Here is a 26,697-nt window from a genome sequence, read left to right on the forward strand (position 1 = left end):
GCCTCCTCAGAGCTCGGACCTCAACATTACTGAAGCAGTGTGGGATCATCCTGACAGAGAACAGGACAAACGGCAGAAACACCCAAAGAAGAGTTTTGAAGTTCCTTTGAAGCCCGGAGAACTATTCCTGTAGATCCTCACAGAGATGACAGAGAGCTGCTCAGAGTTCAGACTGTGCTGAAGGTAAAGGTGTTCACACCAAACCTGGTGGACGTGTCCAAGTCTCTTGACCTATTTTCCACTTTCCCACCAAAACATAAAGCAATGAGCGATGGCTTAAGGCTATCGCACAGTGCTTTACGTTTGCCTTTACAACATGGTTAGCAAAGGATGAAACACTAAAAATGTGAAGGTTATTTTCAGTCCTTCCTGTTTGCCGTCATTATGTTTCAGTCATGTTGACATATTTTGTACTGGGATTTGTGAATTTTAATGTTCAATAAATTAAAAATGCTCAGAAACAGGCAGTGACTGAGACAGTAAAGGTAAAGGGAAAAAAAGAGCAACATGTTTTTACTGGTTTTAGCCCACAGCATATTAATTACTTAATATTGAGGGAAGCAGCGATGAGCAGAGAAGCAATTCAGCAGGGCAGAGTCGCCATGGAAACTTGATTTGGTCATGTTACTTTTTTAAATGAATAAAACAGTTTTGTCATATCAATTTTTACACTTGCACTTACTCGATGTGATAAAACATTTCAGAGAGCACAGGTAACAGGGAGAGCTGAGCAAAGAGATGGTTACCAAGGAGAAGCCAAGCCATACTCCATAATTTTAGATTAAATCTGAGTAGTTGTTGTTTTTTAAATACTTGATCCATCTCCACAGAATAATAATACATGAAAAAGGACAAAGAATGCATCACCACTATAACCAGGATCTTCATAGAGTAGTTTTATTATTTTAATCTTTGAAGGTTTTCTGTACACTGGTGATTCGGTCCATCTCTTTGCATGTCACGATTTATAAAAGAAATGTGGATAAAACGTCAGTTACTTAACCAAAGTCAAACCTTTATTATGATGAGCAAAAGTCCAAAAGGCAGCTGAAAACAAAGTCTATCCAAAATATGAAAGGAGTCACAGTACAGTTAGTACAATGTACAAGACAAACTGAGAGATCAAGTACATACAATCACTCTGAGGGCAAATGGAGAATGAGACACAGCTGCAGAACAAACGCACCTAAACTAACCTAAACTCGGGATAATAAAGCAAGGGAAATAAACTGAAACATAAGAGCCAAAGACCTACTAAAATAAAAAAGGAAATAAGTAAACACATGGCATCAAACACAGAAATGCTGACTTGACACGCAGGACACAAGGCAGGAAAATAAACAAAATATTTGACCCTGAATTGGATAAGCAGAATAGAATGATGAATGAATGGATAAAAAAAAATAACTTTTCATGACAAATAAAAATACAGTAGAGATAAAGATCATTACCTGTTTTCACAGCTGGGATTGCAAACTTATACCTGAATTTTCTGACTTTTCTGAAGTACCACGCATGCAAATAAGTGTATATGTAATATTACTTTACAGAGCTTTAAAAGGTATTGATTCTGCAGCTGCAAGTATTTTTACTCGCACTGAACCATCTAGGTCACCATTAATAATCTAATGACATCATTAAAAGCTGCATGAAGCTGTCCTAAAGTTGCTTGTCTCATTTGTTCACAAGCATGCAATATTCAAAGGTGTACCGCATGCTCTGAATAGTAACATCTACATTTGCACAAGATCCCACAGACACTAAGATTATCCACCACTTCTCTTAGCTGCTTGTACAATTCTTGGTCATGGGGGCTGGAAGTGGGCGACAGGTCGACAGCATATCGCGGTTTAACACAGAGTGACAGATCATCATTCACACTCACATTCACTCCTACTATCACCAATTAACTTAAGACGCATGTCTGTGAGAGGAAGCCCAGAGAAAAAGGTACAGGGAGAACAGCCAGCCAGTGGATTCAAACCCAGAACCTTTTTTGCCTTGAGGCGACAGTGCTAAAAGCTTCACTAATGTGCAAAATACTTCACTAAAGTGCCACCCACAGTGGCATATTTTATTTTATTTCATTTATAGAGGATAGGAGGTCAAAATAAGACTAGTTTAGCAACAATACATCAAGGAGTTGGTGAGATCTGACTGCAATTAGTATTTAGCAGCTTTTATTCTGATTTGAACCCTCATTGCTTAGCAGTGGTTCCCAAACTTTTTTTGCTGGGCCCCCCTTTGTTTTACAAGAAAAATGTTCGCGCGCTCCGCGTGCGCACGCACACGCACGCACACATCCTCCAACCACACACACACATATTTTGCTCCATTGCGGTTTATTTCACACCTCAAACATTTAGTAAACAATTAAGCAAATACAAGTAATCTGCAATAAATTACAGGTAGTAAGAAAATAAACTACTAACTCTTTTACGCTACGTCCGCACCTACACGGGTATATTTGAAAAAGGAGCTGTTTCGTCCACACGTAAACGGCGTTTCGAATCACCGAAAACTGAGATTTTTTTAAACTCCTTTTTTGCGTTTACGTGTGGACGAGTAATAGAGTTTGTCGTGCAACGTCAAAGGTATGTGCCTCTTTTCACGTCACGCTGTGCGCCACGTTATTGTTTACATGAGATGAATTAGAATAGCAGATAGAGACAAAATACTGTTAATCTGACTATCTGCCGGTTTTACACTCTTACATATAAACACGCAGTTACTGTCCTTCTATTTACAAAGGCAGAGGCGTCATGATGTGATTATTTTAGTTGTTTTTTCCTGTGTAATAATATTCAACATTGCTATCAATACATTTTTCAAAAAAATGCCTCTCTGTGCAAAATGGGTTTAAAAACATGAACAGCTGTGGGATCCTGTTTGTCCCTGGTTTGAACCGGGGAACAAATCGTGGCAGGATCAGCCTGATGTTATTTGTATCCCACTGTAACTTTACTGTATAAAGAGCTAACATCTCCAAAATGTCAGGAGTAGTTAGTCATTACAACAAGTGTTTGTGAACTAAAAATCAAGAATGTGGGATACTGTTTGTCCGTGATTTAAACAGCCCAGCGCTGCTCCCGACAAAGGGAAAAGCAATTCTGCAGAGGAGACCTACCTTGGCACTTGTGCAGGTGAAACCAAAGGGCAGATATGCTTCACCATATTTTCTAGTCTTTAGCTTACAGTGAAGTTGGTTTGGAAACATATTCAGCGATGCTTCATCTCCTGCTTTGCGTTTCTAACGCCCCGTGCTAGCACCCCCCCTCCCCTAGGGGGCGGGCCCCACACTTTGGGAAGGTCTGGCTTAACATCTGGGATCGTTGGTTTCCTTGGTCAACAGAGAACACACGGATATCATGATGACAGATTTTCTGCCAAATTAGATTTTATGTTCCTTTCAAAAATGTTTTACAGGCCACAATTTTCTAATAATCATTAGAAATTAGCCATTACCAGATGAGGACTTAAGTTGTTGATTAGCCTTAAAAAGAAATGAAGGCTGAAGAAAGGTACTGAGCTGCATAACCTTTGGCCTAACTATTTTTTTCAGCCACTCAGATGAGCTTTGAGAGTCTTTGAGTTTCTACCTCGGTCTTCTCAAATAAAAATTATAAGTGAAATTCCTCCAGAGACTGAAAGCTGTGAAATAGACCAACCATATTACTGCAGTGAATCAAATTTCATTTCTTGCTATTCTCATGGGATTGAGTGCTATCTATCTAAAACATTATCTATGGATAGACAATATTTTCCTGCATTCTATGTCACAGGGCCACAGACCCTCATCCATATCACCATATCTTCCGTGCAATGGTGCAGGACAATAATCTTTTGAAATGTTTTATTCAGCCTCTGCTGCCTGCGGTAGTAAAATAACACGATCTGTCAACATCAAAACTAATAGAGGTGTAAATCCTTGCACCCAATCAAGGACAAATGTGAAACATTTAAATGAATACATGCCGTACACAGAAAGTACAGCCTTGTCCGTTTTCAGTCACTGTAAAAAGATATTTTTAGAGTACAGTCGACTGTTATGTTGGTAAAGAAGCAGGACTTAGCTGCCTAACCTTTGCCCTAACAAGGATATATCACTCTGTGTTTATTCACATACAGATTTACAAGCCTTCTAACATAATGCTGTGTGGTGCTATGGATCACAGATTCTTCTCACTTATTGTTTTGTAAATGTTAACATTGACTTGAGAAATTGGACTTAATCTATTTTATTGCATGAGCAGCATTCACTGAAAAGACAGAAAATAATTTCCAAATAGGATTCAAGGATGGAGAGCGTGGTGAGGTGAAAGTACCACAATCATAATTTCTGAACGAGCCCCAAGGTGACATCTGAGACAAGGACAAAAAAATAGCTTGCAGCTTCTCACCAAACATATTGTCATTCGGTGAGTGCGAGATCCATGTAGAATGTGCACAGAAAAGTCAGCAGGTGTTGTATGGCCAGATGTTGGGAATATATATATATATTCTGACACCATTTTGAAAAAGTGCAGCACGCCTCATTATGTACCCAGTACGCTGCTGTAGCTCGTTGGCCCATGATGTTTCATCTTTCTCTTTTGTTTTTTTGCCCTTTTGAAACCTTATTGCCACATTCATGCGTGTGACATGATTCATTTCCTTTTCATTTCTTATTCTTTACAATAAACAGAAATAACACTACCAACAAAATGACTATTGACCACAATATAGGACTTTATAATACAAACAAAACACCTGTGTTTTTATGCTCTTTATGTTTCTTCAAGGAAAATCCATGATCCATTGCTATCACGGTGGGTAATGTTTGCAGAGCGTGTCAACACTTATAGAAATATTGCTTCACTTTGACTGATCCACTAAATGATACTTTGCAAAATTGCATCCTGGTTACCTGATGTCTTTATAACATGCTGTCATAGAGAGGCTGACAGAGTATATTGGCATTATTTTCATTGACCATGTTGCAGATCTCCTGTTCATGCTAAGGTGTAAAGAACACTCTTCTGGCATCACAATAAGGTTGCAATGCAGACCTATACTGATGCATAGTCCGGGATAATAAATTTAGCTTGAAGGATGCAATATAATGCACTGTGATAATTTACATGGGTCATACAAACACAAGAGGAACACATAGTCCCATATAGTCCACAGATTTAATTTTAAAATGCACGTCTTATGTAATCTAGTGTATAGTTTGGTAATGCCATAGAATCCATGTAGACTGTTTCACAGTGCACGACAATATGACAGCGTGGTGCCTCTTTGGAACTGTATTTTTTTAAATATCAGCTTTTCTGCACCTTATAACCTTTTTGCATGAAACTTGCTGCAAATGAAAAACCTAAAATTTGCAAATAAACTTTACAGTTTCTCCAGAAATCCCTACCTCTGCTGTTTCCCACCCTTGCTTTTATCACACAATCGTTTTGAGATTTGGCTCAAAGACGTTTTTTGAACATTTTGCTGGGGCTGCATGCAGCTTTCAGCTCAGCTTCTTTATGCATTTATTCCCCATCCATGACTCCATATTTCTCCTGGTGTCTGAATTCAAAATCAAAACACATAATGTATTCTTTAAAAACAGGGATATTCTCATGACGAATGGGTACAAAGGGCTTTCTTTGCACTCTGTAAAGAAGTTTCCCCACCTCTCTTGAGACTCTCTGCCTTCAGCGTCAACCTTCCTTTGTTGTGCCATTCTGGATTAGCTGGCTTGTGAGCTTGCAGATTCGTTTGGTGTGCTCAGTGAGTGCACATCACAACCGCCACTAAGGTTAAAAGTTCTACCTTTTTGAAGACCAATAAAAGGTGAAAAGCTCAAATATTTTTCTCGTCTGATTTCTTAGTAGTATTATTTTCACCGGTGATATATGAAACTAAGAAGTAGTGTTTTGTTTTATATAGAGATCAAACTCTTTTGATGTGATTGTGTAGCTTTCCCAGAAGAATCAGAGGTTTTGTGAAGGAGTGAAATGTTTCATTTGTTGAAAAACTTTAACAAATCATACAACATTAAAATAAGCTTCAACCAGCTTTGGCTGAAGATTGCTTTCCTCAACCCACCAAAGAATTTCCACAGAGAGAGGAATTTTTAAAAAAAATAGCTCATGGAAAGTTGCAAAAAAATAGATATAGACTGTATTACTAACATTTTCATTGACAAAAATCCACCCATCAGTTTCTTCAGCCTCTTTTCCAATTAGGCTAACGAGTTTGTCCCAGCTGACTTGTGTGGGAGGTGGAACATATCCCGCTGACACCGACAGCACAGCTGATTTATTTTTCTGCCAAAATAACACATTTTATATTTTCTCATTGTCACTGCAACGATAAAGTTTACTGTGTGGAGGAATTTGGAGTAGGTTAGGGAAAGATCATGCTGTTACGTGTATACAAAGATGCTGCATACTGAGACGTTGGATTATAAGGATCCTTCTGATTGTCTGCCAACCCGTTCAGGGAGTATTCTGCCACTTCCTCTAGGTCACCTTGGATAGATTCGAGCCCCGCTGTGCCTCTGAATTTGATATGCAGTTGAGGAAAACGGATGAATGTGTAGCCATTATGATTATATGCTAAACCATCATTTATTCTGAAAGAAATTCCTTTATTAGGTTAAACCATCGAGTCCACAGGGGGTATGAAGCCAGTCTATGGAATCTAGAGATCTGCGATGACTGAATGACCAAAAACTGAATGTGAGCTGGTTCATAACATTGTCTGTGAACATATTGCAGGCGGTAAGCTGTAACTATGTGCCGGCAGCAGAATGTTTCGGTGTGAATTACCTAAAACAGGGCAGATAATAACAGTGAATCAAGGCAAACAGACTGACTTTGCGGGGTGTAACATAGTGGTCACATTTAAACGTCTGCTGTATTTGTTGAGGATTTTTGTTGGTTTTGCTCTGACATGTTTTGAGAATAGAAATCGATTAAAAATCCAAAGAACAAACAGATGTATTGTTTGAGCCTTTGACTGTGGTCAGCACCTGATTTTATCAGTAAGATTTTGAAAAAGATATGACTCAAAAACCTGACGCAACCTTGCACAGCAGTTACATCTTTGATGGCACATACCGTACGCTATGATCCTTTTCCAAATGAACACATCTGTGACGAGCAGAAGCAGCATCTAACTTTTCCTAGATGAGTGCTAATTAGCAGACAAATTTACTCAGTTGCAATTATAGATAAAAGCTTTATCACTGTCATGTTTGAGCAATTTCCTTTTAGTGTAGATACATAGTGAATGACTGTGAGAGTGTCCATGGATGAACTTCCCTTTCACGGTAGGATTGCTGTCCATCCTGAACAGAACACGTGTCGGGTTGTCGCTTAGTATTTTATTTTCCCCCTTTAGCACCTGGAATAAGAAAATCAAAATTTCAGTGCAAACACTGGATATACTGGATCTTATTTGCTAGTCAAAGAAATCCTTGTGAGTCTTATTCTCTTTTTTTCTCCAGCTTGTCATGCTTGTACTGATGCTGGCTGGTGAAAATTGGACCCTCTGGCTGTAATGATGCTTGAGACCTTTCGCTGTCTCATCAATGCAAGAGATGTTTGACCTTAAAATATGGTATGCACGTGTAAAACAGCAGTGCTGAAAGAAAAAAAATACCTGAACTCATAAGGAAAATAAAAAATTATTTTCTAGATCCATTCAACCATGCAGCTCATCGTAAAGTTACGACAAGGAGAGACATGACAGAAATATAGACATCCACGAGTGGGTGACTCATTATGAAGAGAAAGGAAATTATCAGATTTTTATGTCACTGATTGGTGAATGGAGGAGTGTAGTGATACCAATTTACAAAAGCAAGGCTGATGTGCAGAGCTGTAATTACAGAGAGCTAACATTAATGAGCTATCATGAAGCTACGGGAACAGGTTTTTGAAGCTAGGTTAAAAAGAGCGGTGATGATCAGTGAGCAGCACTATGGCTTCTTTCTGAGACAGAGCACTACGAATGTGACATTTGCCTTGAGAGTTAATGGGGAAGCACAGAGAAAGTCAGGACAAGCTTCACTGTGTCTTTGTGGATCAGAGAAAGCAAATGATTGGCTGCTGAGACAGGGACTGTTGTACTATGAGGAAGTCAGGAACGGCGGAGAAGTATTGGAGGGTGGTCCAGGAAATGTATGAGGGCGGTGACAGTGGTGTGGTACGAGTGACAGATGGGTGTAATGTGGGAGTGGGAATACATCAGGATCTTTTCTGAGCCTTTTTTCATTTGCATTGTTGACAGGTTGAGAGATGAGGTCAGGGAGGAGTCTTCTGGTATACAGAGTAGGTAGCAGGTGGAAGAGCGCCTGCTGACGTGGAGGTATGCACTGGGGACGAGAAGAATGAAAGCCAGGAGAGACATGTGCAACAGTAAAAAGTACACAGAGTGTCAGGATCTGGCTTTGTGGCAAGCAGAGGTTGGACCCAAATGCAGGACTCCAGAGACAAAACATGAACTTAAACAGCTTTACAGATGAGAACCAAAGCTCAAAGTACAAAAGAATAAACTCCTGCTTGTCACAGTGTGCCAAAGCAGACTGTATGAATTGTGAAGAGTGGGCCCAAAATGCAAACACGAAGGAACATGGAACAAAACTTGATATTAACAAAAGGCTTATTTGATAAGCCTGATGAAAAGGGTAAGTGAAGTTGGACCCGTTACACATGTACAAGACACTGACGTGGTGACAGCACTCCTTCATTAAACACTCTTTAACTGTGGTTTGTAATGGGACACAGACACTCCCGCTCCGCTGTCACGTCCGCTCCCTCCCTCCTCTTACTGTTACTGTGAATATATAAAGAGTCACAATCACAGTCACATCCCAGCACACCTGTTCACCCTGCCTCTGCGCCACCCAGGGAGCTTGCTGCGCCACCCCTCCTCTGCAGCCGGCCAGAGACCACAGATACACACTGGGGAGAAAGTAACTAGAACTAAACTGGGAAAACTAAATGCTAAACACAAAAGACAAAGAACAAAACCTTGAATGTGATTTTTTTTTTTAAACGAACAAGCGAAATCCTGGCGACCCAGAGGCATGGAAACATGACGAGGAACAACAGATGACCTGACGATGAATGAATGAAAACACACAGACTAAATACTTGCAGGAGGTGATCAGAGGAAGTGGAAACATGGGGAAACATCTGAGGTTAATATGACTTAACGAGACAAAGGAAGCACAGCCAACTACAGTTTTAGATTTTAGGTTGTGAAGTATAGGGTTGGATGGAGGCAGATGATTCACTGTGGTGACACCTAAAGAAGACAAAAATGTCCAACTTTGCCTAAATTTGTGTTTAGCAAAAATTATATTAAATATTTGAGATCAAGAATCTGATTTTCAGGCACATCCTGGATCGTTATATGCAGCATTATCCTAGTATCTTTATTTTTCCCTTCATTTGTTTACGCAGGACAGATTTCATATCCTTGACTACACCTTGTGATGGAAAGCAGGCTAACTCGAGCACAGGACTCCCTGAGACAATTTATTCACAGGAAACAATTGTGCAACAATTTCTTGCAGCAAGAATCTTTGTTTAGATGCAGATTCGGGTCCACAAATCATAAACCAATCGACAGAGTTCTGAAGCCGAACTGCACTAACACTGCTAGTTCAGCAATCAGGAGGTGAATGAAGTTTTTCCCTTAGCTTAAGAAGAGACAGAGGAAATCAGCAGATGAGCCACAGGTGTGATGGTCAATGTCGGGCGTACTGGCACGACATGGAGGCGTGGTTAATTCAAACACAACCAAAACACACAGGAGAGTGAGAGAGCACAGAGCAGAGACAGACAGAAGAAGGGCTGGAGGACCACGACACGCCAAAATCGTTGCAACTGTGCACTTCTGATTACATGCCAGGAACAGTAATACGTTTATCCCTCTGGAAACAAACATCATTCTTTGTTTGCACAGCACTGCTCCTGTAGATGGCTTAGGCTTTTCCGTGCTAGATAACCAGCCCACGTCATGAAAAATTGGAAATTCAACATTATGAGGAAAAACCATTATGTCACACGATAGTGTTAGCATCTGCTGAAATTTGAAAAGTAAAATCACTGGCATGAACTCATCCCAGTGATTTAGCATTTCAATCAGAATGCCTCAATCATTTGAATAAAGTCAAGTACAATGGAATTATACTGAATAGGTCTTTTACATCAAAGCCTTTGCTGTAAAAGCTCAGCTGCCAAAGACAGCAGACTGCATTCAACATGTAGGCTATAAAATACAGTTTATTACATAATCATGATATTTTAGGGTTAGACGATACATTAGCCGTGTAGAAAGCTGCTGCACATTTTTATGTACTCAGTTATAAATCATATGGTTATAGCATTCAGTCTGTTGCCGCGTTCACTGCACTTGATCTCAAAATAACTCTTGTTGTTTTTGATTTCCTTCAGCTTGCCTTGGTCTATTGAGACTAGTGTCAGTAAAGACGCTGGGATCCCAGCTACTTACATAAATGGATTTCTGCTTTGATGAATGTGTATGCTCGAGCAGAATGCTGAGTCTTTCAATCTCGGAGACCATGTCTCGATGTTTTAAACCCTGCAGTTTCAAATAGTCTGAAACTTCTCTGTAGTTGAGTCTACAGAGTAGTAGCACTGGATAGCTCTCAAAGTTTAGCGCTGTCACAACTAGACTTTTCATTCAAGGAAGAAAACAACAAAATTCTCCACCCTTTATAAACAGCAGTGATAAAAAAAAGGGTGCCAGATTAAACTTGTACCTTGACTAAACACCAGTTTCTTTGGCAATTCAAAGACATCATTTGCTAATTGGACATAAGGAAAAGAGTGAGTGTGACGTGTAGTTATATAATCTGGAGTTTCTTAAGTACATTATTGAATGTTAGAGCATAAATTAAAGATTTCTATTCTGCTAAGAAATGCTAATAGGTAGACTGAAAGCATTACCAAGAAACCCATTTGTGGCAGTGCTTGCTCAAGAGGTGTAACTGACATTTTGCTAAAGGGAGTTTGCATGCACAGTATATGTGTCTAATGCCGCGTTTCAGTAAAGCCTCTTTGCTGGCATCGCTCTGAAAGAGAGAAAAAGTGTCCTGCCAGAATTAGATCATGAGTCACTTTTAAATCACTGTGCTTTTTTTCATGTAAGTGCCTTTTTAAGGCTGTTTGCATTCAGTCACTTAATGCCCACAAATGCAAAATGTGAGATGAGTTAAAATGCAAACTGTCAGCTATTGTTAACTACTGCCATTACTTTTGTAATCAGTGCCTGCTGCATGATATAATGTTGGTATATCCTCCCATCACTCTCCGCTGCCTACTCTTCTCTATTGTTTCTCTGTCATCTTTTCCCTCTGCTTCCCGCCCATTCTGTCTTCACTGATCCTGTCCTCTGCTTTTGTCCCCATCTCATTTCTCATTCCCCATTTCCCTGCCAAGTGTAGGTTTTGACAAATCTAACTGTGAACTAGTGGATTTTCTTCTAGTCCCAAAACGAAAAAGTTTGTCATTAAAACATTTGCCACAGCCATTTATATACATAAGGGAAAACTATAGAGATATTATATCAGACTCTAACTAACACACACCTTTCTATTGATTTCTCTGGTCTCTGGACACCCTTTAAACATCAGCACGTAAGCAAAATAATTAAACATCAGCATGTAAGCATTGTGATTAAATATCAGCATATTACCACTGTGATTAAACATCAGTCTATAAGCTCTGTGATTAAATACCAGCACATATGCATCGTAATTAGAAATGTTAAATTGTCCCAGACGAGAGTCAGACTCCAGTTTCCTAATCAAAAGTATGGTGTGCTGTTGTTGCTGAGACTCTACCTGCCTTCTAATGCAGACTGGTTAGAGTTTTTAAAAAATTGTCACCTCAAGGGGCTTTACACTACAAGGTAAAGACCCAACATTAATTCAGAGAAAACCCCAACAATCAGATGACCACCTGTGAGCAAGCACTTGGTGATGGTGGAGAGTAAAAACTCCTTTTTAGTAGGAAGAAACCTCAGAAGAGCCAGGCTCAGGGAGGGGTGGCAATCTGCTGTGACTGATTGGGGTTCAGGGGAGGAAGACAGGACAAAAGACATTGTTGTCTTACCAACTTAAACACATTAATAAATATGAACATCTGTTTAAAATGTCAACAGAGTGTATTGCTCAACACATGTTACATTCTTTATGCTACCTGGAGAAAGGTTTCGCCGACAGAGAGTGATTTCAATCCATGTAAGTGAGTTGTGCAAAGTATCTGCTTGGAAATCTGGTAACACTAAACTGCAGTGCTCTAACAGCTGTTTCAGTCCTACAAGCACAACCTGAACATCCTCTTGACTCAAACTGCAGAACGAGTTGGCATCGGGGACAAAAATGCAACTTAAACAGTGACATGAAATGACTGAAGTGCTTTTTGAAGGGGACACATACACAGACCGATAAATACAAACTTCACAGCGGAGCGGGCATTGTAGTAGAGCGATTATCACAGCAGTGTTGTTCAAACAGCTCAAAACAGCCTCTGTTTACATTTTACTGACCAGGATCCTCTTGGGTGCCGTGCACGTAATGATTTTTTTTTCTGCCCAGAGAGAAAGGACAACATCGGTTCTTTATTCAAGCAACTTAAAGAGACACAAATAAATCTGTCATTTTGGTTGTTTGTTTATTTTGTTGGGAAGAGAAGGCTGAGATGGTTTGGGCATGTGCAAAGGAGGGACAGTGGATATATTGAAGATGGAGCTGCCAAGCAGGAGGAAGAGGAAAAACCACAGAGAAGAGTCAAAGACATGTGGAAGGAGGACATGCGGGTATTGATATCAGCATGTTTTGTTTTTTTTGTTTTTTGGGGGGGAGGGGAGGGGGGGTCAATATGTAGAATAGAATAGAATTCAACTTTATTGTCTTTGCACATGTCACAAGTACAAGGCAACGAAATGCAGTTTGCATCCATCCAGAAGTGCTTTTGCCATAATATAGATATATTAATCAGAATCAGAATACTTTATTGATCCCTAGGGGAAAATATTTTTCATTACAGTGCTCCATTATAAACAAACATTAACAGAGACAGACAATACACTAAGAATTACAAAATATATATTAGCAATAATATAGATATATAGATATATTACAGAAATGGGTCTGTTATAGGTATGAGGGTACAAAATATGGGTCTATTATGGATATGTTACAATGTACATGGAATAGGTATGCTATGAATATGCTATAACTATAAATATGGATGGATGTGTCCTCTCACCACTACTGTTCTTCCTCTACACTAATGACTGCACCTCCAAGAACTCGGCTGTTAAACTCCTAAAGTTTGCAGATGACACCACTGTCATTGGCCTCATTCAGGATGGTGATGAGTCTGCATACCGGCAGGAAGTTGAGCGGCTGGTACTCTGGTGCAGTCAGCACAATCTGGAGCTGAACACTCTTAAAACTGTAGAGTTTTAAGAGTCGCCATATCAGACAGCCCTGTGTCGACTGTGAAGATCTTCAAGTTCCTGGGTACCACCATCTCCCATGACCTGAAGTGGGAGACCAACATCAACTCCATCCTCAAAAAGACCCAGCAGAGGATGTACTTCCTGAGACAACTGGGGAAGTGCAGTCTTCCACAGGAGCTGCTGATCCAGTTCTACACTGCGGTCATTGAGTCTGTCCTGTGCTCCTCCATCACAGTCTGGTATGGTGCAGCCACTAAACAGGACAGGAGCAAAATGAGCATAAAAGTTGTTGAGCTCGTTGAGAAAGGAGACATCAGAGGATGCAGGGGAGGGTTTGGTGGTCCTGTAGTCTGTAATGGTCTGGAGTCCTTGCCACATGCGTCGGGGGTTGGAGTTGGAGAAGTGTTCTTCTACCTTCTTTTTGTAATGGTGTTTGGCTTTTTTGATACCCCTCTTTAGCTTAGCCCTGGCTGTATTGTAGGCGTGTGCATCTCCTGACCTGAAGGCGGTGTTGCGGGCCTTCAGGAGGAGACGAACATCCCGCTTCATCCAAGGCTTCTGGTTGGGGTACATGGTGACCCATTTCTGGGTGGTGACACTGTCTGTAGTTTTGGAGATGTAATCCAGTACAGATGAGGCCCAAAGACTTTCCCTCTGCTTATTCTCTCTTCTTGTTAAGTAAAGAACATTATTCCAAATAACACACTTTACTAAAATTGGCAAAATGATGAGCATCATACCTGCTAAACATTAGCATAAAATAGCACATGTAGCAAAGTGAAGCATTACAGCTGTTAGCATCTTTGCTTCACAATACTACGACAAGCTCAAAGTACCTTGTTTTTCCTACCTTTACAGAGCCACCAGCAGACTATAAGTCACATGGGCTAACGACATTTGAAATTGGTAAAACTGAACTGAATTAATTATTGTTATTGTATTGCTATTCATCCATTGGTATATTTAATATTTCTTAAAAATCTATTGATATATTTCTTTAACATTATCTACACATACATCTTTTACTGCATTACAGAGAGCCTTCAGGCTACCTCAGCTGACACTAGAGGCTGGAGACTTACAGTGAGATCACTTGGATGGTGTTGCTTACCCACTAAAATAATGTAGATTACATGCTCGAGGAAGCAGCACCCAAAGGACACTGGGATTACCAAAGATGACCTTAAGCGGCCTATGAACTTTTATTTTTCAGGTGTGATGGCAGAAATGAAAATGTTCTGGTCAGTGAACATTTCTGGCTTTTTGAATTTTGCTTTGGGTTTGTTCACCTTGTGGCTCAAGCCACTTTAGGTTTCATGTCTTTCTTGTCAGTACTTTAGTTACTCTAGCATTGAAGTGTCCACATACATGTTAAGATCACCTTTTTTCATCGTTTTGGACGGAAACTGGCATGCAAGATTTTATGACATCCACATTTCCCCCATTCTATGAATTCATCATATCAGACAAAAACAGGCATTTTTTTTTTACAATCAATGTTTAGATATCTTGAAAATGTGTCCACTGCAACAAATAGATTTCAAATAATTGTGTAATTTTCTTATTTTGGAGTGATTAAATGTTAATTTTCTCTTTAAAAAAAAAAAGCAGTAGTCGCCCTCAGTAACTCAATCAGTTTCAAAGACATTGTTCTTGAATTGCCTTATAATGGATGTATTATTCAGCTATAGCTGACGAGAAGTCTGACTAATGGATTTCACCTTGCATGTAAAGTTCAGTGCTTCCAATCAAGACCATCTACCTTGAAACAAGCTTCAACATCAACTTCAAGTGCATTTTGTTTTTTATAAGATTGCTTATCTGTAATCATAAATAAGATTTAATCACCCTGAAATGAAAATGAAAGAAAAGGTTAAGGCTTAAGAGAGCAAAGTGAGGCTGATTATTCTGAGGTCAAACTAAAGGAAATATCTGGATTTGGCATCTCAGACTAGTGTCACAGAAAGTATTAGTGGAATAATATTCCTTAAAAAAAATTTGAATTTTAACAAAAACCATTGCCAGGTATGTCTGATGTGAGAGGAAACCATACACCTGTAAGAATCTGGGGTCATTTCAATGCATGTCCAGTTACTCAAGCTCAACTGCCTGTCGTCTCTCCCTGCCAGTCATTCAGCTGAGTGTTGTTTACAGATATGACAGCCCAATGGGAGCAGCAGCACGAGGCTTGAGAAGCAGCACAGGTATGTTAAATTAGAAAATTTTACACAGCCTACTTGTTGTCCTCAGAGGTAATTAATGCTGTCAGACTGGTACAGCGTGTGTGTGTGTGTGTGTGTGTGTGTGTGTGTGTGTGTGAGTGTGTGTGTGTGTGTGTGTGTGTGTGTGTGTGTGTGTGAGTGTGTGTGTTTTTATATGTGTATGCACGTGTCTCTGTGTGCTTTTGTTTGTCCCTGTGTGTCCATGTCCATGTTAGGCGTAACTGTTTTCTAATTCCGTTATTAAAACATTCATCCCCCCAGCGCTCATCTCCTTCCACTATAGTGGAATTTTTAAGCCCTTTAAACAATGCTTTTTAGGGCTATAGCATGTCTGTACAATTCATACAGAGCTCAATCTATCGATGGGTGTCATGTAATTCTTCATGAATTATTTCCTCACACATTATCATTGTAAAAAGGTGTCAATTTTAAGCGTGCACACTATGACGTGAATGCAATAAATGCATTTACATAAGCTTCTGAGTTCAGGCAGAACTGCAGGCATAACCTGGAAAATGGATGAATTATAAATAAGATTTGTGGATTGTGGATTTCGACAAAGATAACATTCATCATTCAAGTTTATTGCCATGGGAGATTAAACAAACATATCCTTTGAATATAAACAGAATAGCAGCCACAGCTTCTCTGGCTGTTTTCCCCTCAAAGTTATTTGCAGCTCTCTGTACGCACATGAAAGCCACAAAGATTGAAAAGGGCTCTGCAATTATGACGAACAAAATAAGAATAATACTTTGTTTTCTGGGGACTGGTTGGAGCAATCAGTCAAGTATAATCCAACACAACACCAGGGTCTTTATTTGCCCATGATTATAAGTAAAAACTGAGCTGAAACAGAGAGAGGTAATCATTCATGCTCACATTCGTACCTATGGCCAATTTACAGTCACAGTTATCCTAACTCTACTAATTGCATGTCTTTGAGTGGTTTATCTCCAGGTACCCTGCTTCATCCCACAGTCTAACACAGGGAGAGCATGCAAACTCCACATACAAAGTAGATGGTGAAGTTGGACCTTCTTGCTGTTCCACTTATTTTATATTTTAAAAAATACCCTTTCAAGGAGTAGTTTCATACCTTTTTCCATGCTTGTTTTGATTTTTAGAGGATAATTCTGTTAACGCTGCTTCAATGTATTTATTGTTTCATGCATTTATATTAACTAAACCTCAAGTATACCCTTACTGCATCCATACAAAGTGGTTGGTTAGTAGTCAGGTGCTACTGAACAAAATCACCCAAGATCACCCCATAATCAGACCATGCAATGCAAAATCCCAAGAGCTGTATCCCACATTCTACAACCGTCAGTTAACACGCTAAATGTTAAAATTCATTAGAATAAGACTAAACAAGCAGGCTTCATTTGAAAGGGTTGCCCAGAAGAAGCTTCTGGCCTCTGGCTCCTCTGGCAAAAAAAAAAAAACACCAAGTGGAGATGTTTGGTCATATTGCATAGCAACAGATTTGGTGAAAACTAAACACAGCATATCAGGACAAGCACCTCATATAAGCTGCTAAGATGTAATTGTCATACAAGAGGACAATTATCTCATGCAACGCACCAAATTTACAATTTACAATACAAAACGAGGACTGAAAAAAACAAAAGAATCGAGGTGTCACAATGATCTCAGTGAGACTACCTGTTTAAAAAACAGATTTAATAATAACAATATAGGCAGAATGTATGCAAGTGAGAAATGTGTGGTACAACTAGTGATGAAAATCATCATCAGGGGTTAAGGATTCACAATTCCATCATTTATTTGTTAATTAGAACAAAGCTATTGTTGCTCTATCTTCGGGTTGCCTGTATAACAGGTGAGTGGCACATACAAAAACAATAGAAATGACGATCATGATAATGGATATGAGTAAATCTGAGTAGGCTTCTATGTTAAAACCTGGAACTGATGTGCCATCTACTGGATGAAAAAAAATATTAAACAACATCACATTAACAATCTGATAACAATAAAGAAATATGTGTATATATTTCTGTATATATATACATATATTGTTTGTTTGAACGTTTTAGCCTATAGTGTACCAAACAAAAGTACAAATATTGTTTTTTGCATATTAGTCAAGTGCCCACTCGTGTCTCATGAGTTTGGAAAATAGGCTGAAGAACTAATTAAGAGAGAAAAAAATTCAATAAACATTAGGAACTGATGTTTGATTACCAACGATTGCTTTAGGAACTAATTACTTATCCTTTGGCCTTAAACACAGCAAATAAAGAGGGAAGACGAATGAGGGGCAGCAGCAGGCAACTCTGGCCTTCACTCATCTGTAACGAAAGAAAGGTGCGACTCCCCCTACTGGAGAGCTAAAGCATTACAATGGGTCAACAAACAACCCAGGCATAACCCTATATTAGCCAATTGTTGCACACTTGGATTAAAATGAATTGAAACCAGTGTGGCTTTGTGAGTTCGCCTTTACTGTATCTGCAAATATATATATTGACATAGCACAATGTTACACACTTTTGCAGTCTCACACAACTCTTATAGGCGCACTGCACTGAAATTTATAAAATGCTTGGTACAACATAGACCTATTTACATGTTCAAACTCAGCACCGGATGTGCTTGGAAACTGTTCAGCTGTTCACAGTCACACCTATTCGTAATTTTCATGTTGTTTTAGAACTTGAACACTCAAAAACTGTAGAGAAAGACAACAGGTTAGTTACCAATAATACTCTTGCTGTTTCCTCTTGTTTGAGATTGTCCTCCCTATATTTAGGGGTTTGTCTTAATTCTGTTATTAATTATTATTTTTTTCCTACTTTCCTATTTTTTCTCACTAAAACTCTAACACTTTGCTCAGGGATAGTTTTAGGTTCAGGGCTAGTTTGCAGTGGTCACAGGGGGCATCCAGCTGGTACTTTAGGGTGAGCCGCCCCATAATCTGTCCACTGCCACTTTTCTAAGCCCAAGGTTCGTACACATTCTGTGTGAAAATACCATTCAAATGTAATCAGGATTCTTATATTCAATGAAAACAAACTTATGACAATAGTAATACTGTATGTATATCCTTAGACATACGGCTGCTCCACTGTGCTCACACTGAAACCTGGAACTGGCTTCGATAAAACACATAAAGGTAGCATAAAGGTAGCAGGTAGCTGTTCAACACCTTCCCAAAACAGCTGTGACTCTGAGTAAATGCAATGATTTATATTGTATTCATAACAGAAATATTAAAACAACATAACAAGTGAGAAAATGTACCATTTTAAGAACGACCGTAATATTTGACAGACTGAGACACCTCAGTGACCCACTTCACAGTTATCATTTTTATATGTTTGCATCAAAAAAATGTTTAAAACAAAAACTGGTTTAATGAATCCCCAAAACAAACTACTCAGTCTCTAACTGACATTGGGTAACATTTTGCTGCATTCGAAGACAGCTGGAAAGTCGGATTTCATAATTTCGAATGAAGTTCTTAAGAAGGTTCTTAAGTTTAAACTCGGGAAAATGGGGGGATCTCGGTGGCAGCCAAGAAAATAATGCTGAGCTAATGGACCATCTTTTTTTTAGAGGAAAAGAAATAATTAACCATCCAGCCATTCACAAAGGCAATCAACCATAATTGACAAAAGATTATAAATCATCATTTAAATTAGTTTACCGAGAGTATGTTCTATGTTAAAATGATAAAGACAGGATATAGTATTAACTGTCTCCTTTCTGGGAAATGTTGTTCTGCCTTTAAGAGGATTATCTTCAGCTATAATTTCTAAAAACTCTGTCTTTAGAGTATACTTTTTACCAGTGCCATTTGGGATGCTGTTTTGCACAATAGCTGCCCTTTATTATTTCTTTAACCTAACTTCATGTTTTATTTCTTTATTTTTATCACTGTTGTATTTCATATTGTAAGGACTACACTGGAGACCTGTGGTACTTTTACTTTTAACAGTGTTGTTTTTATTGTTGATTATCCTAATTTGTTTATTTTTACCTGTTAACATATCTAAATTTAGTATTTGTATGACTGGTACTCACTTTATTTTCCTGCTGACCTTGTTAGTGAAAGAGGCAAATATTTTACCGTTATCGAGCTACACCACAAGACGAAATCTCTAGATGTGTTTTTGTTTGTGTTTAGAGCATGGTTACACTGGACAGTCCTGTGTTTCCTTTGTCGCCAAGTGTAAACTATCGTGATAACATATAAATCGCATGAAAGCACCCGGAAGCAGCTGGAAATTAAGCCACGTTTTCCTTTATTTTGTCCATGGAACGAAAGTTCGAGTGTCCGATTCAACTTATCGAATGCACCATTACGTGATGACGCATGTGACTGACGCAAGCAGTATAAAGCGCTATTTTCTGACGTCAGCGCCCTCTTCCCTGCCTATGCCCTCGTGAGGTGGGCAGTGTAAAATTCCTTGTCTCTTTTCTCCACCAAGAGAATCCAAAACCATCTGTCAAAATGGTGAGTTGCTGTTATTTTTTAAACTGAGTAATGAATTGTTGGGCACATAAGCTTTCCTCGCTGTCAATATTAAGTTGAGTATGTGAATATTGTAAGGATGCATTGTTACTTGCATAATAGTGTGTGGTCTGTGCTCTGATCAAAATGGCAACCATTTTGTTATCTGCCGGTGGCCTGCAAGGCCCGCGAAGGCTGACTAAAGGCAGTTTGAAAATGTTGTTAAATCATACATATCTATTTGCCTACGTTAGTGCCTCCGTGGAAGGATTAACGTTTATCTCCCGACTCTTTTAAAGGTTAAAATGATAAATTGTAACCGCTAATGTAGCTAACTTTACAACGACTGCGTTTTGCGGCATCGTTAGCCGTCGTTCCAGTAAATTGTCACTTATGGCCATACAAATGTCACAGAACCAAGATATGAGTAGGCTTTTGAAAATTGAAAACGTAATGGGTCAAGCCAAATGGTTAAAAAGTGAGCTTGACCTCGTTCTGATCTGTAGGAATAATTTGCCGGTACGTCGGCGCTGTCAGTGTTAGCATTTAGCATGGATTCAAAGTCTGTACACGTGGCCTGCTCACGCCGACGTTATGCCGGGTGTTTGTGTTTTAACAGCCTTTTGCCAACGTATTTTTAAGTAAGGTGATACTTTTTTAAATATGATTGTTTCAAATCGATATTGGGATAAAACCCGGGGCAGACGACTTGGATACTTTTTTAAGCCAAACGTAGACAACAGTAACGTCATCTTTGATGATGGCGGACACCCAACGCCCAGGGTGGAAGTGCAGCACAGCTGAGTTTACCTTATGTAAGCAACATTTTTACAGGGCTGAGGGCGCAGTTATTGTTAGATGTAGCAAATGAACGATCCATGTATACCAAGCAGAATTACACAAAGCGTGAGCCACAGAGCCTGTTGTTTAGAATGACGGACATAAAGGGGGTGCACTTTTACCGTTATCCCGTCTTTAGTATCTTGTCCCACATTAGTTGGTGTCACAAATGATGCCTTTAACCTCATCTGCACTTAACAGGAGAATCAAAATAATCACAACATTGTATTTTAAACTCACTTTCTTAATTTTTTTTATTTTAAAGCTTAGGGCCAAGAAAATCAGACATGTGTTAAATGGTCTAATCTTGACTCTGTCCCTTCAGGTGAACTTCACCGTAGACCAGATCCGTGCCATCATGGACAAGAAGGCCAACATCCGTAACATGTCCGTGATTGCGCACGTGGACCATGGAAAGTCAACTTTGACAGATTCCCTGGTGTCAAAGGCTGGCATCATTGCCTCAGCTCGTGCTGGAGAGACCCGTTTCACAGACACTCGCAAAGATGAGCAGGAGCGCTGCATTACCATCAAGTCAACGTAAGGATTTTATTTATTTTTTTTGCATTTTAATTGATGTGAGATTTTTAAATTTAAGACAACAAATGTGCTGGGATTAAAGAATCTCATATCAGTTTCATATAGAGCTCAATTTTCTTAATCCCTTTACAGTGTATTGTAGTATTTGGTCATTATGTGGTATGTTGGGCTATGTTGAGCACAGAATTTGTAGTAAAATTAAATGTTTTGTCTTAACTTGCAGAGCTATCTCCCTGTACTACGAGCTGAGTGAAAATGACACTGCCTTCATTAAGCAGTCCAAGGATGGCTCTGGTTTCTTGATCAACTTGATCGATTCACCAGGGCACGTTGACTTCTCCTCTGAAGTGACTGCTGCTCTCCGTGTCACTGATGGAGCCCTGGTTGTGGTGGACTGCGTGTCTGGTAAGAGCCAAACCAAATATTTGTGGGCTTTTAACATTTTCACCTGCCAGTTCCAAGACCACAAAAAATAAGATACTAGGTGTAGTAGAACTGCAAGATTTTATTTTTTTTTTAGCTGTAGCCCAGCTATTTAATAGTGACCTGCTTTAGTGTTTGTGTTTAGATTGGTTAGGAGAGATGAGTATTGGCATTGGGTTTCAGGACAAGTTTACAGTCAACATGACTAAAGAACTGAGAGTAAATTGTTTCCATGCATTAAGAATATGCTCACACACCAAAGGAAGACTTGTGCCAGCACAGTCCTTGATACTTTTTTTGCTTATCTGAAATAAGATTTATAACTTTACATGCTCTTCAATTAGTTGTCGTGTTATGTGTCCCTACTAGGCGTCTGTGTGCAGACTGAGACTGTGCTCCGTCAGGCTATTGGCGAGCGTATTAAGCCAGTCCTGATGATGAACAAGATGGACCGTGCCTTGCTGGAGCTGCAGCTTGAACCTGAAGACCTTTATCAGACCTTCCAGCGTATTGTTGAGTCTGTCAACGTAATCATTTCCACCTATGGCGAGGATGAAAATGGACCTATGGGTAACATCATGGTGCGTAGCAGTCTGAACGTTTTAATTGGAACAAAGATTTGTCTGTTTGTCTGAGTACTCAGCACAGTTGATGATATACTGTTGTCTCACTTTCAAGGTTGATCCAGTCCTCGGCACCGTTGGCTTTGGCTCCGGACTCCATGGCTGGGCTTTCACCCTCAAGCAGTTTGCTGAGATGTATGCAGCCAAGTTTGCTGCCAAGGGCAACGCCCAGATGACACCCGTTGAGCGCTGCAAGAAGGTGGAAGACATGATGAAGAAGCTGTGGGGTGATAGGTGCGTTTCTAATACATAGAACCTCAGCTGTAGTGTTGAGGGCTGTCGAGATGTCAGATTGAGTGCATGGGGGCTCTCTTAAAGAGACCATTTCAGAGGGAATTGTGCAGAGTTTAAAGTGTGATTCTGAGCATAAGGTTATGATGGGAAATTGCACAGGGTGGGGTTTTTTTTTTGCTTTTATACATTCTAATTTAATAAAGTAAATTAACAGCGGCTTCTGTTATATAAATGTTTTTAGTGTATCTGTAATGATTAATTACACTTTTTCTTTTCTAGGTACTATGACACGGCAAATGGAAAGTTCGTCAAGTCCGCAATTGGAGCCGATGGCAAAAAGTACCCCCGCACCTTCTGTGCTCTTGTTCTGGATCCCATCTTTAAGGTATGAAACCTTTGATAATGTTTAAGTATTTAAAAAGGGTTAACTGGAAGAAGAAATGGCAACATTGGCGGTCCGACCTTATGTACTTGTTAGTCTGCCTTAGTCAGAATAAAAGTTGCCTTGTATGCCTGCATGTGATGACTCAAACATTCTTCACTTTGACCTGACTAATCAGTGATGACAACCTTAAGCCTGAGCAGGCGCAGATGCTTTATTAACGTCCTAGCATGTTCATAATAAATTGCACTGAACTAATATAAATGGTTTCCCTCTAGGTGTTTGATGCCATCATGAACTTCAGAAAGGATGAAGCTGCCAAACTAATCCAGAAGATGGACATCAAGTTGGATAATGAGGACAAGGATAAGGAGGGCAAGCCTCTCCTGAAGGCTGTCATGCGCCGCTGGCTGCCCGCTGGAGAAGCCCTTCTGCAAATGATCACCATTCACCTGCCTTCACCTGTCACTGCCCAGAAGTACCGTTGTGAGCTCCTCTATGAAGGACCTGGAGATGACGAGGCTGCCATGGGTATGCAGCTGATGTATTTCAAATTTGCTCATGCACCAAGCAGTTGACATTGTTTGAAACACCTGCTTAAAATGACCCAGAATTTTAGTCGTTGGATTATTATTTTTAAGCTTGACATTGCTTTGCGTGTTAATGGTCATTAGGTATCAAGAACTGCGACCCCAAGGCTCCCCTGATGATGTACATCTCAAAGATGGTCCCCACCAGTGACAAGGGTCGCTTCTATGCATTTGGTCGTGTGTTCTCTGGGTCTGTGTCCACTGGCCTGAAGGTACGCATCATGGGACCAAACTTCGTCCCTGGCAAGAAGGACGACCTCTACTTGAAGCCAATTCAGAGGTTGGTTTCAGCATCTTCTTAATTAATTATTGGCAATAAATTTGTGAGGGAGGTAGGCCAGAACTGATTTGTCCTGCTCTGTTCTCTACCAGGACCATTCTGATGATGGGCCGTTACGTTGAGCCCATTGAAGATGTGCCTTGTGGTAACATTGTGGGTCTGGTTGGAGTGGACCAGTTCCTCGTCAAGACAGGCACCATCACCACCTACGACCAGGCACACAACATGAGAGTGATGAAGTTCAGTGTCAGCCCCGTTGTCAGAGTTGCTGTGGAGGCCAAAAATCCCGCTGACCTACCTAAGCTGGTGGAGGGTTTGAAGCGTCTGTCAAAGTCTGATCCTATGGTGCAGTGCATCATTGAGGAGTCTGGAGAGCACATTGTTGCTGGAGCTGGAGAGCTGCACTTGGAGATCTGTCTGAAGGATCTGGAGGAGGATCATGCCTGCATTCCAATCAAAGTAATATATTGAATTTAAGTAAAAGAGCACTGCACTTAATCTTAAGGTTTATACGACAGATGAGATATTTAGGCGTTATTTTGATATGTCCCTCTAAACATTTGTGCATTAACACTTTTTTCCAGAAATCTGATCCTGTGGTGTCCTACAGAGAGACAGTCAGTGCAGAGTCAGATATCATGTGTCTGTCAAAGTCACCCAACAAGCACAACCGTCTGTTCATGAAAGCCCGTCCCTTCGAGGAAGGCCTGGCAGAAGACATTGAGAAGGGTGACGTTACCTCTCGTCAGGAGCTCAAGGGCCGTGCCCGTTACCTTGCTGACAAGTACGAATGGGACGTCGGCGAGGCCAGAAAAATCTGGTGCTTCGGTCCTGATGGAACTGGCCCCAACCTGCTGGTGGACGTTACCAAGGGAGTGCAGTACCTCAATGAGATCAAGGACAGTGTTGTCGCTGGTTTCCAGTGGGCTGCCAAGGAGGTAATAGCATTGAGAGTATACTCTTGAGTGTAATATAAGCATTTTAAAAACGTTCTATCCAGTGATTCATGGATATTTGTTTAAAAGTGGTGTTTGAATGTTTTCAGGGTGTCCTCTGTGAAGAGAACATGCGTGCCATTCGCTTCGACATCCATGATGTGACCCTGCATACAGATGCTATTCACCGTGGTGGTGGCCAGATTATCCCCACAGCCCGCAGAGCTCTGTATGCTTGTGAGCTCACAGCTGAGCCCAGAATTATGGAGCCCGTCTACCTTGTCGAGATCCAGGTCAGTGTTTTTCCCCTGTGATGTTTTACTTTCCAATTCGTAGCTCGTGGAAAATGGCACAGGGAAAGTTATATCCAAAGCTTGTGTCAATAGGTGGATTGTACAGGACAGAAAAATAAAAAAAATACTACAGTTATTAAAGTCATTAAAAGTGAAGTACGGAATACTTGGATTTCGGTGTTGGTGCAGTTAACACTTTGATAGACTGCTACGTTTAAAAGGGAGCCAGAAGGTTAAAAAAAAGTTTGGTATTCTGGTTCAGTGAATCAAATTAGCTGAGATGAAGTATTTCATTGCTTAATAAGTACCCAACTTTGACTAAAGCAGAGTCTCTAATAATACAGTTTAAATGGTTGAGTTGCAGGGCTGACGGTTGCTGCCAGCTAAACCTTGTAAATCTCTTTAATTCTAAATCTTGTTGAACGAGTTTACCACACCTTTCAATGCACTACGGAGTTTAGTAACGCTGATTTTACTCTTATCAAGTATTTAGTAGAATTATTATCGCAGCTCACTTTAATAGCATTAAACACCACTCACCATCTGTTTGCTCCACAGTGCCCTGAAGGTGCAATGGGTGGGATTTACGGTGTGCTGACCAGGAGGCGTGGTCATGTGTTCGAGGAATCCAGGGTCATGGGAACACCTATGTATGTCATCAAGGCCTACCTGCCTGTCAACGAGTCATTTGGTAAGTCCTCTTTTGTTCTAAAGAGTCAAACGGCATCATCATCATCTAAGCTTAATTTATGTTCAGGTTTCAATCCCAAGTTCAAAAATTACCAACAGGTGAAAGTTTGCTTGTTTTCTGTATTTTAAAACGAATATGAAGCTGTGTTATATTTAGTAGGGGTGCAACAATACTCGTATCGATATTGAACCGTTCGATACAGTACTTTCGGTTCGGTACGCATATGTATCGAACAACACAAAATTTTTAATTTATGTTATCAACTTTCCCTCTGACAATGCTGTCTGTGTTGAGCGCTGAGGGGATCTGCGCTCGACAGTGCAGCCTAGGCGGAGTAGTCGAACGCAGATTCACTGAGCGCAGGGCAAGCTAGCGAGACACAAGTTAAGCTCTCCTTGCAACATGGCAAATTGAACCTCCCCCACCCTCATTCAGATCTGCCGTTTGGAATTATTTTGGTTTTCATGTGATGTATGACCCTGATGGTAAGCGCATCATGGACAAAAGTAAAACAGTATGTTGGATGTGCCACGCAAATCTCAATTACATTGGTGGGAACTAGTGCGTTAGCGCAGTTAGCTCCTTAATGTGTTGACACCGTCCAGCCCCACACACGGGGCGATCTGCGGTAGCTCGTTAACGGAGACTTGCCGTGTTGTGGCGTTAACATCATTTCAAC

General features: G+C 40.2%; 1 protein-coding gene and 1 non-coding gene across 2 annotated transcripts in view; both read left to right on the forward strand.

Moving 5' to 3' along the window:
- Positions 1-20,055: 20,055 nt before the first annotated feature.
- Positions 20,056-26,697, forward strand: part of LOC102297822 (elongation factor 2) — a 7,586-nt gene continuing 944 nt past the window's right edge. Inside the window, exons 1-12 of the mRNA XM_005932415.2 lie at positions 20,056-20,190; positions 21,353-21,567; positions 21,791-21,972; positions 22,360-22,571; positions 22,669-22,847; positions 23,127-23,232; positions 23,508-23,760; positions 23,904-24,099; positions 24,192-24,558; positions 24,684-25,037; positions 25,145-25,327; positions 25,886-26,018. Of these exons, the coding sequence (XP_005932477.1) occupies positions 20,188-20,190; positions 21,353-21,567; positions 21,791-21,972; positions 22,360-22,571; positions 22,669-22,847; positions 23,127-23,232; positions 23,508-23,760; positions 23,904-24,099; positions 24,192-24,558; positions 24,684-25,037; positions 25,145-25,327; positions 25,886-26,018 (2,383 nt within the window). The 5' untranslated portion in view covers positions 20,056-20,187. The remainder of the gene's footprint in view (positions 20,191-21,352; positions 21,568-21,790; positions 21,973-22,359; positions 22,572-22,668; positions 22,848-23,126; positions 23,233-23,507; positions 23,761-23,903; positions 24,100-24,191; positions 24,559-24,683; positions 25,038-25,144; positions 25,328-25,885; positions 26,019-26,697) is intronic.
- LOC121813454 lies at positions 23,363-23,430 on the forward strand. Its single transcript, XR_006053715.1, has one exon. It is a non-coding gene; the product is annotated as a small nucleolar RNA SNORD37 (small nucleolar RNA).

Source organism: Haplochromis burtoni, unplaced genomic scaffold (genome assembly GCF_018398535.1).
Source record: "Haplochromis burtoni strain Fernald_Lab_line unplaced genomic scaffold, NCSU_Asbu1 Contig_13, whole genome shotgun sequence".
Lineage (NCBI taxonomy): Eukaryota > Metazoa > Chordata > Actinopteri > Cichliformes > Cichlidae > Haplochromis > Haplochromis burtoni.